We start from the raw sequence: 18,754 nt of genomic DNA, 5'->3' as shown, positions 1-18,754 counted from the left end.
ACAATCCCGGATTACCCGACCATCTGGTCACCCTACTTCCAAGCTATATCCGAACTCTATTTAATGCCTGTTGCCTAGTTCAGAGGCGAAACGTGTGGCAATACGAGTGTAGATTCAATAACGGTCGGAATTTGATCACCAATAGAGAAGGTCGTAACGCTTCAGGCGGTGGTTAGACTTCCGCCCTAAATATTTATGATCTCACACATTCTAATTGTAGGGGAATTAAATAAAATAATGTAATAATATACTAGTTGTCCCGGCAAACGTTGTTTTGCCATATAAATTAAAATCGCTATTAAAAAATAGGGGTTGATACTAGAAGGGTGAAAATATAGGGTTGTATGTATTTATCAATCCTTACTAATATTATAAATGCGAAAGTAACTCTGTCTGTCTGTCTGTCTGTCTGTCTGTCTGTCTCGCTTTCACGCCAAAACTACTGAACCGATTTAAATGAAATTTAGTACGCAGATAGTCTAGACGCCGAGGATGGACATAGGCTACTTTTTAATGCGAAAAAAGGGTTGTAAGGGGTTCAAAATGGAAATACAAGGTTATCTTTATGCGGTTGAATCCTTATTCGTCATATTTTCATTTCACTAGCTAACAACCAATCAACACATCGCGTGTGTTTGCGCCATGTATGTGTTGATTGGTTGTTAGCTAGTGAAATGAAAAGATGACGAATAAGGTATCCATCACAGAGAACAAAACCACAGATAACATAATGTAAAACGAAAGATCTTGCCGGAAACATGACGTTGACGTTTAGTGAAAATATTGTTTTTGACACTTTTTTATGATAAAATCGTATATCGTGTGTATGTGTTTTTTCTTTAAACCTGAAATTGGCCGATTGCGAGACAAATTTGGCGATTTTTTTTATCAATTTGTTTTACGGCTCTGGATACAAGCCCAGTTTAGCCCAACTTAAAGTTTTACAATATAAATTACAAAAATTAAAGTCAATATCCAATGTTAAATAATAATAAATGTCAAATGTTGTTTCCCTGTTCTGAACAACTTAAAAAAAAACTATTAAGTTTTCTTTTTAAGTTGTTCAGTACAATCACAATTTCTTCAAATTTTATTATTTACATTTTTTAAAGAATGTTGTGGTGTGGCACTATCCGAAATTAAATTATTTACCCATTTTTGTAGGTTATACAGAAATAATGTGTGGGTGTTTATTTAAAAAGCATTAACACAAAATTAATAAAGTATAGGTATTAATAAATATATGGTTGTTGTATCAAAATAGAATTTTCTTATTTTTCACTAAAATAAAAACTAACTGTCTTTTTTATAAAATAAATGACCTTTTCATTATGCCATATATTATGGAACTATTTCAATTATTTAGCTGATTGTAAGAAACAAAATGTTGGTTTGTAGATTAATACTGTAAAATTATTATTTGTACGGAAACGATAAAAATATATTTTTGTGCTGCGACAAAAACTAATATTATAAATGTGAAAGTAACTCTGTCTGTCTGTCTCGCTTTCACGCCAAAACTACTAAACCGATTTGAATGAAATTTGGTATACAGATAGTCTAGACCCTGAGAACGGACATAGGCTACTTTTTAATGCGAAAAAAGGGTTGTAAGGGGTTAAAAGGGGGATGAAAGATTGTATGGAAGAATCGTCATTTTTGAAGCTAGAAGCTTGAAACTTATTTTTGAGACTGTTGATTAAATATAAATAAAAATGACATTCAATGTTTGTAAAAAATTACTCTTCAGGGGGTAAAATAAAATAGGGGATGCAAGTTTTTATGTAAATTCGTCATTTTTGAAGCTAGAAGCTTAAACTTATTGTTGAGACTGTTGATTAAATATAAATACATATGACATTCATTGTTTGTAAAAAAATTACCCTTAAGGGGGTAAAATAAAATAGGGGATGCAAGTTTTTATGTAAACACGTCATTTTTGAAGCTAGAAGCTTGAATCTTATTGTTGAGACTGTTGATTAAATATAAATACATTGACATTCATTGTTTGTAAAAAAAATACCCTTAAGGGGGTAAAATAAAATAGGGGATGCAAGTTTTTATGTAAAATCGTCATTTTAGAAGCTAGAAGCTTAAAACTTATTTTTGAGGCTGTTGATTAAATATAAATACATATGACATTCATTGTTTGTAAAAAAATTACCCTCAAAGGGGTAAAATAAAATAGGGGATGCAAGTTTTTATGTAAACACGTCATTTTTGAAGCTAGAAACTTGAATCTTATTGTTGAGACTGTTGATTAAATATAAATACTTATGACATTCATTGTTTGTAAAAACAAATACCCTTAAGGGGTTAAAATAAAATAGGAGATGCAAGTTTTTATGTAAAATCGTCATTTTTGAATCTAGAAGCTTGAAACTTATTTTTGAGGCTGTTGATTAAATATAAATAAATATGACATTCATTGTTTGTAAAAAAATTACCCTTAAGGGGGTAAAATAAAGTAGGGGATGATAGTTATTATGTAAATTCGTAATTTTTGAAACTAGAACGATGAAACTATTTTCATTGGTTCTTTTGGGGTAGATTTTTAAAAACCCCACTAATGTTATAACTGTGAAAGTAACTCTGTTTGTCTTTCTGTCAGTCTTACGCTCCAAAACAAAATAAAAATTTAAATGAAATTTTGTACACAGTTAGTTTACACCCGGACAAAGAATATAGGGTACTTTTGAATGTGAAAAAAGGATTGTAAGGGGGTTGCAATGGTAGGCTGTATGGAAGAATCGTCATTTTTTAAAACTAGAAGTTTGAGACTCATTTTTAGGCTGTTGTTTAAATATCAATAAATATGATATTCAATTTTTTTAAAATGTTTCCTCTTAGGGGGAGGGGGGGCAGTAAAATAAAATAGAGAATGAAAGTTATTGTGGAAATTTGCTGTTTGTGTGGTTGTGGAAGCTAGAACGATTAAACTTTTTTCTTTGTCTTTTTAGGGTTAGTTTATTAAATACCTTACTGATATTATAAATGTGAAAGTAACTTTATCTGTTTGTCTCGCTTACACGCCAAAAATACTGAACCGATTTAAATTGAAATTTGAAACAGACATAGATAGACTAGATCCTGAGAAAGGACATAGGTTACTTTTTAATGTGAAAAAGGGTTGCAAGAGGATTAAAAGGGTAGATCCAAGGTTATATAGATGTATCGTCATATTTAAAGCTAGAAGTTTGAAATTTATTTTTTAGCCTATTGATTAAATATTTATTTTTACTTTTTATCATTTTTGAAGCTAAAACGATGAAACTTATTTATTTGACTTATATTGTGTTAATTGAGTTAAATATTTTTTCATTATTTACGCGGACGAAGTCGCGGGTACAGCTAGTCCTAAATAATAATAATAAAATATGTCGAAAAAATAAATAAAATATATTTAGGGGTTTCGTACCCCACGAGAATTTTATATATAACACTAGCTGTCCCGGCAAACGTTGTTTTGCCATATAAATTAATAACGCTATAAAAAATAGGGGTTGATGATAGAAGGGTGAAAATGTAGGATTGTATGTATATTTGTATGTTCTATCATAAAAAAATAGAAATTAAAAATTTTGTCTAAAAAATAAAAAACTAAATTGTACACAATGTGCAAATCAAATTTGTAATCGGTTCAGTAGTTTAGGAGTCCATCGCGGACAAACAACGTGAAATGTAATTTTTATATATAAAGATATACAAATCTATGTTTATAAAAAATCAATATCTTTGTTTTCATCTGATTAAGTTTCTAATAATTTCAGGGGCTAATCCGGGATTAACGTACCGACCTCGTGGTCAGGAAGGCACCGTGGTGGAGTACAGTGTTGAGGCAAACTCCTCTGACGTGTATACAAGTCAGCTCGATGAGATCTTAGAGGGTACGTATATTTATGTTTTTTTATGGATGATAATGATGCACCCTCCTGCGCTATTGATGTACGCTGGCAGGGCGCCAGTCGAGAATACTACGATGAGCATGAGGTCAGGTGAGTGAATCACCTGATGAAGAATAATAAGGAAGTAAAAAAAGTCGTAGCTATTTTAGACGCCTCAGAGGTTTTTCTTATGGATGACAATAGAATGGTGCACCCGCCTGCGCTAACGGTTTCAGCTGGCGGTACACCAGTGGAGGATGATAAGATGAGCATGAGGTCAGGTCAGTTAGCCCATCGTGACAAATTCACCAAGAATTTATCACGATGGTTTCAGGGGGAACTGCGTAGAGGTCAACCTGACATGGTACATTGCTAGCAATAAGATTATCAGTCTACACTACTAACTAACTACCTTTCTCCTCCGTATAATATATAATGTTGATTAATATCAGTCCGCCCCGGCTTCGTACGGGCCCAATATTTAACATTTAAACTGGTCGACACGTAACGTATGTATTTGGGTAATGAATGATTAATATAATGTTTATAATAGAAATAGAAATAATCTTTATTCAAAAGTGCTTATATTTTTTGAATAGTCAAGTTTTTTTATTCTACCGCTTATTCGGAATGCAGATTCATCACAAGAAGAATAAGCAAGGAACTTGTGTGTTGATCTTTTAAATAAATATTCATTTACTTATATTTAATTAACAACAAGGATTAGGCATGCGACAATCAACATAGAAACCGCTACGCACTTAATCTCTGTTCAATCAGATAACACAACACTGTCAGCGCTATGAATTTTAAGTTAGATACTTTCTACAAAAACATTATTATCATTTATAAATTCTTTAATTTTATAATAAGCTTTTTTACAAAGAAAATATTTTATGACACATTTGAATCTTTTTTCTGGCAAATTGACTACAGACTCTGGGAGTTTGTTGTAAAACTGTAAAAATGTATTTAACATTAGTTTAGAAGATATTCGATTACTATAAAAATAATTATTTATTTATATATGTATTCTTTTACACACAAAAATATATTTATAGCGGACTTAATGCTTGATGGCATTCTCTACCAGTCAACCGTCGCGTTGATCAGAGATAAATAAGATTGTTGTGAATTAACCAGGGGCGGATCTTGAATTTGTGGGGACCCTGGACTAAATTTACTGAGAGGCCTATCTAATTATATTAGTCAACTAAAAAAATACAGCGACCTAAAACCAGAAATTCCCCGTTCCCTTCGATAAACTCTACAATCTCGTGGCCAACCTTATGATAGGTTTTTTAACATTCTAGATATTTTGTATATTGTAAATATCGTTTCAGTGGGGACTAGGGGCCCTTTGTATCCTCGCGGCCCTTGGCTGCAACCCAAAAAGCCCTTAGGTAGATCCGCCCCTAGAATTAACCTTAAAAGATAGACATGTATTATCGCGGACTTATGAATATTTTTTGTCATTTCTCATTGCTGCTCCGCTTCTATTGATCGTACCGTGATATATAGCGTATGGGACTCGGGGATAATATACTCTCTCCGATCGATCCCCCGTCCAATTCAAACGGGGATCGATATTACGACGGCCTGAGCCGAGGTTCGAACCCGTAGCGGTGCCATCAGACTAAAGTCGTATCCGTCAGGCAGGAGTTGGCCTTCAGGCGCTCCATTAGTCCTTCCTTTGGTTTGGAGTGCCATCTGCACTCGCCCCCTATCGTCCGGTGAAGCTGTAAAGGCCAGCTGCGGCCAACAGCAATAGAGTAGTCTGAAACAAGGAAAAAAAGGGGATAATATACCTTTCTAACAGTGAAATAAATTTTCAAATCTATATAAATACTAGCTACTCACCCGGCTTCGGCCGGGGGTACATGTATTATATATATACCCCTGAAACCACTCTATCTATAAAAAAAAAAAAACCGCTTCAATATCCGTTGTGTAGTTTTAAAGATTTAACCGTACATAGGGACAGACAGCGACAGCGACTTTGTTTTATACTATGTAATGATGATAATAATGATAATGAATCATCATCATGGAAGATAAGTGATTTTTTTTTAATTTATTTATGAGTATTACATATATATAATTTATTTTTACAATTATCGCCAAACAGCTTTACAGCATGTTGGATAAGGACACTCATTTTTACTTATACTAGGTACTTAATTTACAATTTAACTAAATTTACAATATAGAACTTATACTAATGCATTTTATCGTGTAACCATCTTTAGAGTTAAGTAATGTGTAATCAATCAAATAAAACTTGATGTACATATCTGTATCATGAGATACATTTGTAACAGGGGTTTCAAGTTAATAATTTTCTTTCAATCATCCAGATTGGTCATTATTTGCAATTAATTGCGAAATTTGGGGGTTTTACAACGTAAATAGTAGAAATTCGGTAAAAAATAAAATCGTACGTCACGTACGCTAAGCATGGTCAAATACGGTTCTAAGTGGTTCATATTAACAAGCTGTTAAAGTTGCACCCATCTTCCAAACATCCTGTATAACTCAACTTAATAATTGTATTATATCAAATCTTAATAAGAAATCAATATGTTTACTTCTGACACACTACACCTATTGATTTCGAAGCTCGCCTTATATGCTTTGGCAACCCTGATTCGTAGGGTTGCCAACAATACGAGAAGTCTCGTATATTACGATACGAGATTTTTGGTGTTATAAAAACATTTTCGTCCTCACACACGAGTGTAGGAGATTTTAACTTATTTATTTATCCATCGTGATAAATTCCTGGTTAATTTGCCACGATGAGCTAACTGACCTGACCTCATGTTCATCTTATCATCCTCCACTGGTGCCCCGCCAGCGTATACCGTTAGCACAGGCGGGTGCACCATTCCATTATTATCCTTTTAAAAAGCAGTTTTTTTTTTCAAAATTATAGTATTATCTGCCGCTTCTTTTGTGGCGACATCCTTTTGGCCTATTTTTTTTTATCCTGTGTCTGTGTTCCATTTTTTTTAAAGGAGATTATGAGTCAATATTTCACTAATAAAAATAATAATCCAAGACAATTCACACAGCGCCATCTAGTCCCAAGTTAAGCAGAGCATGTGTTATGGGTACTAGATAACTGATATTTTTTTGTAGATGCATAGATATTTTTTTGTAAATTCATGCATAATATACATAGAAAACACCAAAACCAACAATCATAGTCATGAATACAAATGTTTGTACCGTGCGAGGAATCGAAACCGCGATCATCGGAAGCAAAGCGGTCTGCTAAATCGCTAGAACACCAAGGCTGTCAGTAACTTTTTTAATTTTTTTTTAATAATGCTTTATTCATGACCATGGATACAAGTCCTTCAGTCGAATACATTTTTATATAATGAATTGAATACAAAACATAAAAATTAAAACATAAGAAATAAACTATTATTGTCAGTAACTAATGTTATAATGTTGGCACCCCTGTAATTAACAATAAATATTCATTGAAAAAGGAGGTTAGAGAGTCTATACACGAAATGTTTAACTAATATTTAAATGTTGGTAACCCTGCACGCTATGCTACCGTATACTCTGAGATATCAAGTTACATATACTGAGAAGCAATTGTTTAATACTTTAAGATCACAGGCAGACTCTAATGTTGTCGAATTTCCATGAAATATATATATGTATGTGCTAAGTACTGATCAACTCATTTTATTACGCTTTAGAATTTGACACTGCCCTTATAAGAATGAAACTGAAATGGACTCTATGTAACAAATTGTACTGTTGAAATTTTATTCTAAACTAACAGTTACCCGCGACATGTTTTGCGTAGAATTTTATTTTTTAATATATCTTAATCATTCATTATACAGTTCAATCAATCATTATATAGTATAAAATAAAGTCGCTGTCGCTGTCTGTCCCTATGTATGCTTAAATCTTTGAAACTACGCAACGGATTTTGAAGCGGTTTTTTTAAATAAATAAAGTGATTCTAAAGAATGGTTTATATGTATATATAATACATGTACACCCGTGCGAAGCCGGGGCGAGTAGCTAGTAATATTATAAACGCGAAAGCTTGTGAGTATGAATGCATGTTTGTTACTCTTTCACGCAAAAACTAATGAACTGGATGGATTTTGATAAAACTTTACAGTAATGTAGCTTATTTATCAGAATAAAATTTAGGCTATAAATATTATGTAAATTGGACGAAATATTACGGGTCAGATAGCATATATATAAAATTCCTACATATACATAATACATACTTGCTGTCAAATGGCGACAACGTACTTGCAATTCCCCTGATGTTGCGGGTGCTCATGGGCGGCGGTAATCACTTACCATTAGGTGAGCCGCATGCTCGTTTGTCCTCTGTGTTATAAAAAAAATGGACCGTCAGCTTGTTTTCCATTTACAAAAAAAAGATGGCGTCATATTAGTTGTCCATGGTTATATACGAACTTCCGGTTTCAGCGTACGCGCATGAGGTATGGAGGGGAGGAATCACAGAATGTACCAGTGAAGATAACTTCGGATTTCCATTCTCGCCGTGCATTTTTATCAAACTAAACAAGGTAAAGTTACTTTGACAATAGCTGCCTTTACACGTGCGAATCGGCTTTCACATAGGAAACTGCGTGTAAATGTAGACAAAGGGAATGACAATTCACGCGCTGCCTGTGAACTTTTACTTACTACTTTACTTTTAACTTACTTATTACTTTACTTTTACGCCTGTATTCCCGCGTACTTTACTCGTGCGTGCTTTAATGCCTTTTTCAAATAATTAATTATTATTGCTAAACGGTGGACATCCGTCTGAGTAAAAACATAATTATAGAGTTTAATAAATCTCAAAAGTAGAAATATATTATTTGATTTATATGATCAAAAAAAATACCGTTTCGATAGTACATTCGTAAATTATGTAAAAAGATACTCAAAAACTTTTAAAAAGGTATGTAATGTAGCAAAGTCTAATTATCTAAATAAAAAAATTAAAGAATCCAAGGATAAGATTAGGACAGTGTGGAATATTATTAATAAAGAAACTGGCAAAGTTAAAAGTCCATATAATGATTTTACGTTAAATTATAATGATAAACTAGTAACGTCCACAAAAGAAATAGTCAATATTTTTGAAAAATTTTTCGCTAGTATTCCAACTGATATTACGTCCTCTTTGGACTCTTCTCCAAGTACAGCTAAATCATTCCTTATTGACAATGTTGCTTCGTGTCCGGTTACATTTAAATTTACATTTATTGACATTGCTACAATTACGAAAACATTTAAACAATTAAATTTAAAAAATACTGAAGACCATTGGGGCATGTCTGTTAAAGTTATTAACACCGCTATAGATGTTATTGCTCCATATTTAGTAACTATCTTCAATAAATGTATTTTTGACGGTGTTTTTCCCAATTTAATGAAACATAGTAAAATAACTCCACTTTTTAAGTTAGGGGATAAAACTGAAGTAGGTAATTATAGGCCCATTTCTATCTTACCAGTACTAAGTAAAGTGTTTGAAAAAATTATGCTCAATCAGATGCTTCACCACTTTAAAATAAATAGACTGCTTCACAGTCGGCAATTTGGTTTCACGGCCGGTAAATCAACTACTGACGCTGGTGTAGCTTTAATGAAACACATTTTTGACTGTTGGGAGAGGTCACAGGATGCTATCGGTGTATTCTGTGACCTCTCAAAAGCATTTGATTGCGTTGATCATGAAACACTCTTACTCAAATTAGAATATTACGGTATTAGATATGAAGCACTATGCATGATGAAATCCTATCTAAATAATAGAATGCAAGTTGTTGAAATAAATGGTGTAAAGTCTGAGGGAACTAGTATTAAAATGGGTGTTCCTCAGGGCTCTATTCTAGGTCCTTTCTTATTTTTAGTTTACATAAACGATCTTCCTTATATGGTAGAAAAGATAGCTGACATAGTTCTGTTTGCTGATGATACTTCATTAGTATTCAAAGTCAATCGACATATTGATGATATGGACGAAGTAAACGGTTCTCTCTCTTATGTTTTAAAATGGTTTACGGCAAATAATATGCTACTAAATGCAAATAAAACTAAATGTATCAAATTTACTCTCCCCAATGTAAGGCCGGTAGATTCAAAAATCGTATTGGACAATAAATCTATTAATTTTGTTGACGATACTGTATTTCTAGGTATCACATTAGATTCCAAGTTGCAATGGGGTGCTCATATTACTAAATTGGCGAGTCGACTTAGTTCTGCCGCTTATGCGGTAAGAAGAATTAGACAATTAACAGACGTGGCAACGGCTAAACTTGTCTATTTTAGCTATTTCCATAGCATTATGTCGTATGGTATTTTGTTATGGGGCAAAGCAGCTGATATAAATACAATATTTACTTTACAAAAGAGGGCCATTCGCTCCATTTATGGTATGGGTTCCAGGGAGTCATTGCGAGAGTGTTTTAAGGAATCAAATATCCTCACCGTTGCTTCTCAATACATTTATGAAAATATCATCTATGCCAGAAGGAATATAGACAGTTTCAAAAGAGTTAGTGATTGCACTAATAAAAGCTTACGTAACAATAACAAACTGATTTTACCTAAATGTCGTTTGGCTAAAGTTAGTAATTCGTTTTATGGCAATTGCGTAAGGTTTTACAATAAAATACCAGAGTCTGTTATAAATCTGCCAGAAAAAAGATTTAAATGTCAAATAAAACAGTTCCTTTGCAAAAAAGCTTACTATAAAATTGAAGAATTCGTTAACGATAATAATGTTTTTATAGAAAAACTTTAAATCTATAGCACTGACAATATTATCTGATTACATTAATAATGAGTGCGTAGCGACTTCTATGTTGATTATCGCATGCCTCTTACTTGTTATACTGTAATTATTTATATAAAAAAAAAAACATCTATTAAAAAGAGCAACACACAAGTTTCTTGCTCATTCTTCTTGTGATGAATCTGCATTCCGAATGAGTGGTAGAATCAAAATATGACTATTCAAAAGTGCTTGTAATGAGTTTATTTGAATAAAGATTATTTCTATTTCTATTTCTATTTCTATTTCTTAAACTTGTCTCTGGAATATGAAACCTGTGAAATAAAAAAAAATTGTGATAGGACATGAAAAGTAAAAACATAATTCTAGAGTTTTCAATAAATATTAAACATGTCTCTGGATTATGTATATGTGAAATAAAAAAAAATTGTGATAGGACATGAAAAGTAAAAACATAATAATAGAGTTTTCAATAAATATTAAACATGTCTCTGGATTATGAAATATGTGAAATAAAAAAAATTGTGATAGGACATGAAAAGTAAAACATAATTCTAGAGTTTTTAATAAATCTTAAACTTGTCTCTGGAATATAAAACCTGTGAAATAAAAAAAATTGTGATAGGACATGAAAAGTAAAACATAATTCTAGAGTTTTCAATAAATCTTAAACTTGTCTCTGGAGTATGAACTCTGTGAAATGAAAAAAAAAACATAGTGATATGACATGAAAAGTAAAACATAATTCTAGAATTTTTAATAAATCTTAAACTTGTATCTGGAGTATGAAATCTGTGAAATAAAAAAAAATGTGATATAACATGAAAAGTAAAAACATAATTCTAGAGTTTTCAATAAATCTTAAACTTGTATCTGGAGTATGAAATCTGTGAAATAAAAAAAATGGTCATATAACATGAAACATACGTTAAGTACAATCCCTCACATTTGCGCGCGCTGTCATTCCCGCGCTAAATCGCGCACGCTGCTGAAAGAACGTGTCATCTAAATGCTAATTAAGAGCTTAAACATTTTATAAATATTTTTTTCCATATAAACTATAAAAGGTTCTCTTATTCTGATGTTTAAGCTATATTAATGTAAAGTCTCATCAAAATCCGTTCACTAGTTTTTGCGTGAAAGAGTAACAAACATCTATATAGTATATACACAAACTTTCGAGTTTAAAATATTAGTAAAATTTATTAACATTTTTGTGATCGTATCTTTAATTTCTTTCGTTTATTCCTTTTAACTCATATTATTATTTTCTTATCTTATTCCTTTAAATTAATTGTTGTCCTATCTTTTTATACAGTGGAACTATTACAATCTAAATTGATTGTTTATAAAAGTTACACTGTTTTGCACTATTGTTTCTCATTTAATTCCAATCCAACTGCGTCATAACTAACATGTTACGTGATCGTTATTTGTCGCCAACACGACGCAACGTCGGTCGCACGTGCCGGTTGCACCCCTGCATTCAGCTAAAAATAACAGAATAACCCTAATAAATTTGTCATTACAATATACACAAAGCAGTACCACGCTGCTGGGTTCGGAACGTTTCTTATGTAAGATGGAATGATAAACAAATTGACAGCATGTTTAATGGTAAGTGAAAACTGTTGGCTATGTATATCAACAGCACTACCGACATTATTGTTATGTTACACCAGTGCTGCTCATGTGTTGCTATTCTAGAGGAAAAAAATGTCATACCTCCCTACCGTATACCCAAAATATGTCGTAGAAAATGCGTTACTCTTTTCTAGAAGAGTTGCGTAATTTACGGGTGGCTCCTATGGCACAATCAGATGGATAGTCAGATTCTTTCGCATTCAAGTTACGTACATAATCATATTACAGCGTTGAAACTTTATGTCTTGTTTTAATGTCATTGTACTATGTACTATATATGTATATCACACTTTTTCAAGCCTCTTTCTGTTTAATGTGTAATGTGAATGGATGGACTCTATATGGTAGCACCAAAAGATAGACAGTTAGTTTGTTTGTCATTCCTATCTTACTGACATATAAACGCGAAAATTTGTGAGTTTCGATGGATGAATGTATGGATATTTCTTCTCTTTCACGCAAAAACTACTGAACGGATTTTTATGAACCTGCAGTAATATAGTTTATACATCAGAATGACACATATGCTACAAATTTCCCGCGGTCGAAACAGGGTACAGTTTTACATATATAATAATTTTGCAGTGTTGAATCTTTACAATTCAATGTTAATTTACACACTTTTTGGCAGATATTCGATTGGGTGCCGGAATACTATGATGATGTCAACAACCTCCCTGCTGACATGCCCGATGCGCTCCAGGACTACATCAAAACTACCGACAAGGTTTGATTGATTTTGTTGAATTATATTTTTTTGTTTTACTACGATGGCGACGGCCCATACAATAGTAAATAAATATCACTTGTTAGCATCGGTTAAGCTAAAACGCTTTTGAGATTAGCATGTATAAGTGTACTAACAAATATACAGAACTAGCGACCTGTCCCGGCTTCCCCTACAGAATGTCCTTATAAACAACATTTACAGCTTTTTTGTCATTAGATGTGTCAAACACGACCTCGGTGGTCTAGCGGTCAAGCACACCGCTTTACGACCGATGGTCGCGGGTTCGATTCTTCGCACGGCACAAACATTTGTATCCATGAGTATGATTGTTTGTATCGATCTGGGTGTTTTCTATGTATAATATGTATGTATTTACAAAAAAAAAATATCTATGTATATGTATCAGTTATCTAGTACCCATAACACAAGCTCTAGCTAGCTTAACTTGAGTCTAGATGGCGCTGTGTGAATTATCCTGAGATTATTATTATTATTATAAACATATTTTGTTTAGCGCTGTCGCACCGCTCTGTCCTTGCATTTTAAATCTGTAATATCTTCGGAAATATTAGTTTAAATTACATACTGCAAATTGATCTATATTAAATTGACAATGTATTTAAAGTACTTAATAATTTAATTGTTTTATACTATGTAGTGATTAGCATACTCAAGTGCACTAATAAATATACAGATTTTTATATATCTCTACAAAAATAAGTACAACGGTTAGAAATGTTTTTTGTTAATATACGAAAGTAACACAGATCGTGTACAATATATGGCTATATTTTAGTAGTTATATATTTTCCTAATAGACTACAAAAGGTACCCTAGTTTCACCTATTTTAGTCGCCGACCTGATCCGCTAAACCTTGTAAGCTGTGTTTCGGATGTAGGATGCAGTTTTGGCAGTGATATTGCAGGAGGCATGACATCTTACTCCTCTGGAATCATACGATATTCTAGGTTCCTGATATCGCGAGTGTCACAACAATCCGTAGTGGTGGTCATCTCTCATATATGCGACGGTTACCGTTTACCATCAAATGTTCTCTCAGCTTTTTTGCCATTCAAAATATTAATAATCTGTGACAGCTCAAGCAAGTGTGGGTGTCTTGCGCTGAAGAAGGGAGCAATACAAATTCTTCTAGAATTCAGTACCCGTGGGGCATGGCGCTATTGGGCAGGTACCCATTTCAGAACGTGGGGGACCATCCGAGTCCGATACTGGCTGTCACATTCACGCCACCAGGTAAGTTTTGAATAGATAGATATATAATATACGACGGCCTCGGTGGTCTAGCGATTTAGCACACCGCCTTCTTCCGATGGTCGCGGGTTCGATTCCTTGCACGGCACAAACATTTGTATTCATGAGTATGATTGTTTGTATCGGTCTGGGTGTTTTCTATGTGTAATATATATTAATAACATTAATTATTTTAATTACATTGTTATTTAAATAATGTAATTAAAATATTGTAATGGGGAAAACTGTGTTGTTACAGCCTATACTGTAAATATGTACTATAAATGACGTATTGGAGTAACTTGAAACAGTCATGATCGCTATAAAGTTGAAACTTGTGATGGCGTGGTGGGCCAAGTCAATGTGCTCCCTCTAATATGGTTGAGTTCAATGATGGCTGACTTATTCGTCATACACGTGAAAGGGTGCTGCTTGTGGGGACTGATCTGTTGGGGTTACGAACACTGATTAGTTTATTTGCTTTTGCAAAAGCATATGCTGGTGGTCACTCTATTTTCCCAAATTTGAAAAAAGAAAAAATGAATCAGTATTATTTTAAATACATACAACATTTATGTGAAAAAGAATATAAGCTGAGATTCTTGTCAGTTCTTCTTATCTCGATATCATTCCGAACATTATGATTATGATATGTCAAATCTACTGTAGATTTGACATATCATAAGAGTCTGTAATAGACCTACAGGAATAAAGATATTTATTTTGACCTGATCTCATGCTCATCTTATCATGCCCCACTAGTGCCCCGCCGGTGAACCAGTACATTGTCATCCATTTAAAAATATTCATCTTTACAATTCTAAGACGATAAATCACATAATTCAATTATAATTGTTTCAGTGAACACTCCATTTACAGTTCGATGTAGGGCGTGGGCCAAAAATATAGTGTACAACAAAAGTATAAAAGAAGCCTCCGGGTACACTCGCATCCAATTACACATACACGATACAAATCCCGCCACGGAGAATCCAGAAGAAAATACCACCTAATGTACCTGTAATTCCTAATTAGTAAATTTTAGTAGTAACTGAAATCTGTACATATATATAAAAATGTAAATGATCGCCGTGTGTACATGAAAGGTATACGAGAAAAAATATTATTAGCTGCCTTTACACGATACATTCATTCATGCGCGCTCACTAGCGCGTGAAATTTAGCGCGTGAATTCCAGCGCGCGCAAACGTGAGTGATTGTATTTTACTATTTTCTGTGTTCACTAATTAGCGCCTAATAGCGTGTATGTTTCATGTTATTTCATTTTCTTTTAAAAAAATATTTTATACTAGCTGTACCGCGGTTTTACCTACATGAAATTTATAGCCTATATATAGTTATTCTGATGTATAAGATATATTACTGTGAAGTTTTATCAGAATCCGTTAAGTAGTTTTTGCGTGAAAGAGTACCAAACTTTCACGTTTATAATGTTAGTAAGATTCCACAGATTTTATTTCCCACAGACAATTAAAGATATATAAATAAAAAAAATTTTGCCTTTGGTCAATAGTTAGATATCCGCCATTTTGCAAACACATTTAATTCTTTAAAAAAGGCAGACAATAAATCTACAATTATGCCTTTGGTCAATAGTTAGATATCCGCCATTTTGCAAACACATTTAATTATTTAAAAAAGGCAGACAATAAATCTACAATTATGCCTTTGGTCAATAGTTAGATATCCGCCATTTTGCAATGACATTTAATTATTTAAAAAAGGCGCTAAACATTCACGATTGTTGTACGCGGGAATGCGCTAACTGTTTGCGCACGTGGTTTTTCCCGTTTTCTTTGTCTATATGTATATGCACATTATTTCCTGTGTGAAAGCCTATTCACGTAAGGACCGTGCGTATAAAGGCAGTTATTGGGTGAGTACATCCACGTATTATTAATAATAATTTTATTGTGGATATAATATTTATTTCTTTCAACGTATCGACTAGGTTACACTAGCCGTGGTCATATAATGGGAAACGATATTTGTTATTGTTGTCTGTTTGATATATTAATGTCTGTTAGTCGGTGCGTTTGTGTGCACTAAACTCGGAAACGGCTTATCCGTTTCTGGTGTGATTACCACGTAGTGTATTGTGGTGAACTTCACTTAAAATGTAATGTTTAAAATAGAAATAATCTTTATTCAAATAAAATAATTACAAGCACTGTTGAATAGACATATTTTTGATTCTACCACTCATTCGGAACGCAGATTCATCACGAGAAGAATGAGCAAGAAACTTGTGAATAGATATTATTTAAAAGAATTAATTACATAATAACAAGTAAGAGGCATGCGATAATCAACATAGAAACCGCTACGCACTATTAGTGCAATCAGATAATGTTGTCAGCGCTGTAAATTTTAAGTATTTTCCACAAATACAATTATGTACTTATTTTATCCCAATTCGTTCATAAACAGAAAAGTTATACAGCTCTGAAATTTGCGTTAAAAATAATGAAATATTATTCAATAAATGATGTTTCAAAAACTTTCCGTATTTGTGATGTAAATAATGAAGGATAAAATGATGATTATAATAATGATGAATGATATAATGAAGCATTACTGATTTACGTCACATGAATTTTATGAAGTTTCGGACATCTCATCTTGGTCACAGTTGGTCACATTGTGAGACTCCTTCCTATTTTGACGTCACACGTCTTGAAATAGTCCGTATTAGTAGAAATGGTGTGAACAACGCTTTTTAGTTTAGTATTACCTTTTATAATTAACCCAGTACAGTACAATTGGAGTAAACTTGCGACGTATGCATTTATAAATTATATTGTCCGTATTATTTGATAATGTGTTTTATTTCTATATGTCATAGAGGTTATATTAGTTGTAAACAATTGTCGTAAAAAACAATATTGTACAAAATTGTTTATAAGAGATTATTAAGACCGCTGATATACAGTTGGCTTCGGTTGTCATGATCCGCCCTCCGCGGTGCTGCATCAATTGGAGTGTATCACAACTTTAGTACTATTCGTTCAACCGAACGACCGACCGGCTGTATGTTAGCAGCTTTATAGTGATAAGATCACCTTTTGAAAATGCACTGTTTATCATATTCTGTGTTTGTATTTATTTTAATGTGCGTAATAAAGAGTTATTATTGTTTGTTTGTGTATATTTTCCTGCAGCATTTTACATAGTAGTTTAAAATCTTGGTGAGATATGGTAGTTCAATTACGGGGTAATCAAGAATAGCATATGTGGACAATCAGGGCTTCACATGACTATGTATTGTCTGATGATGTTCATATAGGCGAGTTTCCCACCAGTTCGACAACATCTCGACTGCTTTAAAACTAATATAAACTCTAAAAGAAGCTGATGGAGGCAGAATTTGGTGAACAAGGAGTATCAAAATTAAAATATCTTCTCGTTATTTAATACCTTTCTTACCTTATATCATCTTTCACGCAGTCCATCCATCTCTTTTTCGGTGTTCCTCTGCTCTTATAACCATCTACGTTCATATGAAACACCTTCCTCAAAATATTATCTTTATTCCTACCTACTAATGCTTCACGAGGTCGTAATAAACACTTCTAAAGGTAATTGTCAAGCTAGGGCAGGGCGTAGGGCGGCACGCATGCCGGTTGTCACCAGATTTGGGCGGCGTAAGATACGACCCAGATTAAATATTTAGATGTGCCAGGGTGTTATATCTGAGTTTAACGCCTACGGATGTCTCGTAGAAAGCGTATGTAACAGTCTATCTGTGCACATAGTCAAGTTATTTACTTTTACTTATATCATTATTATCTTTATATCAAAAGTCGCAAGTTCGAATCTGGGCGACAATAAAAAAACTTGTGTGTTAATTTGTAGTTCTGACTATGGTGATGAGAAGACGGCATGGCGATGACAAACCAAATTATTTGAAGAGACTGCGATGACTATTCATGATGATTTGTTTCAGACGTGATAAACAATCACGTCTGATACAAATATACTCACATATAAAGTGTATACAAGGTTACTGTGTGACGACGGTGTGTCAATCAGTTGCCAATGTCTTAGACTAACCTGTCAGATATTATCGCCGGGTTATAATTATTATTAATATACGTTACATTAATAATAATTCTTAATACCTCTGTATAACTCACACATCGACATTTAGTTCCAAGCCAAGTAAAGTTATGGATACTAGATAATTGATGGAATAATTAAAAATATTTTTTATATAAAAACATCAGACCAATACAAACCTCGCTAGAAATCGAATTCGTGACATCTAAGGTAAAACGATATGCTAAGTCGCTAAACCACCAAGCAGTCAATTATTATGAAGCAGTTACATACTTCTTATGGAAACCTATGCTAATTTTCACAAGCAAAGAGGACTTTTCCGCTTCTTACTCACTTCGCTATTGCAACTGTCAAAT

General features: G+C 33.1%; 1 protein-coding gene across 1 annotated transcript in view; it reads left to right on the top strand.

Annotated features, from left to right (window-relative positions):
• The window catches only part of LOC131852329 (sodium/potassium-transporting ATPase subunit beta-1-like), a 28,823-nt gene extending 13,164 nt beyond the window's left edge, over nucleotides 1-15,659 (top strand). The window contains exons 3-7 of the mRNA XM_059202994.1: nucleotides 3,771-3,887; nucleotides 8,364-8,464; nucleotides 12,968-13,063; nucleotides 14,165-14,321; nucleotides 15,180-15,659. Coding sequence (XP_059058977.1) covers nucleotides 3,771-3,887; nucleotides 8,364-8,464; nucleotides 12,968-13,063; nucleotides 14,165-14,321; nucleotides 15,180-15,331 — 623 coding nt within the window. The 3' untranslated portion in view covers nucleotides 15,332-15,659. The remainder of the gene's footprint in view (nucleotides 1-3,770; nucleotides 3,888-8,363; nucleotides 8,465-12,967; nucleotides 13,064-14,164; nucleotides 14,322-15,179) is intronic.
• The last annotated feature ends 3,095 nt before the right edge of the window (nucleotides 15,660-18,754 follow it).

The sequence above is a fragment of the Achroia grisella genome, unplaced genomic scaffold, assembly GCF_030625045.1.
Source record: "Achroia grisella isolate CSIRO2021 unplaced genomic scaffold, CSIRO_AGI_Agris_v1 utg842, whole genome shotgun sequence".
In the NCBI taxonomy this organism is placed as follows: domain Eukaryota; kingdom Metazoa; phylum Arthropoda; class Insecta; order Lepidoptera; family Pyralidae; genus Achroia; species Achroia grisella.
Note: the sequence above shows the minus strand (reverse complement) of the source record. Positions and strands in the feature narration are given on the sequence as shown.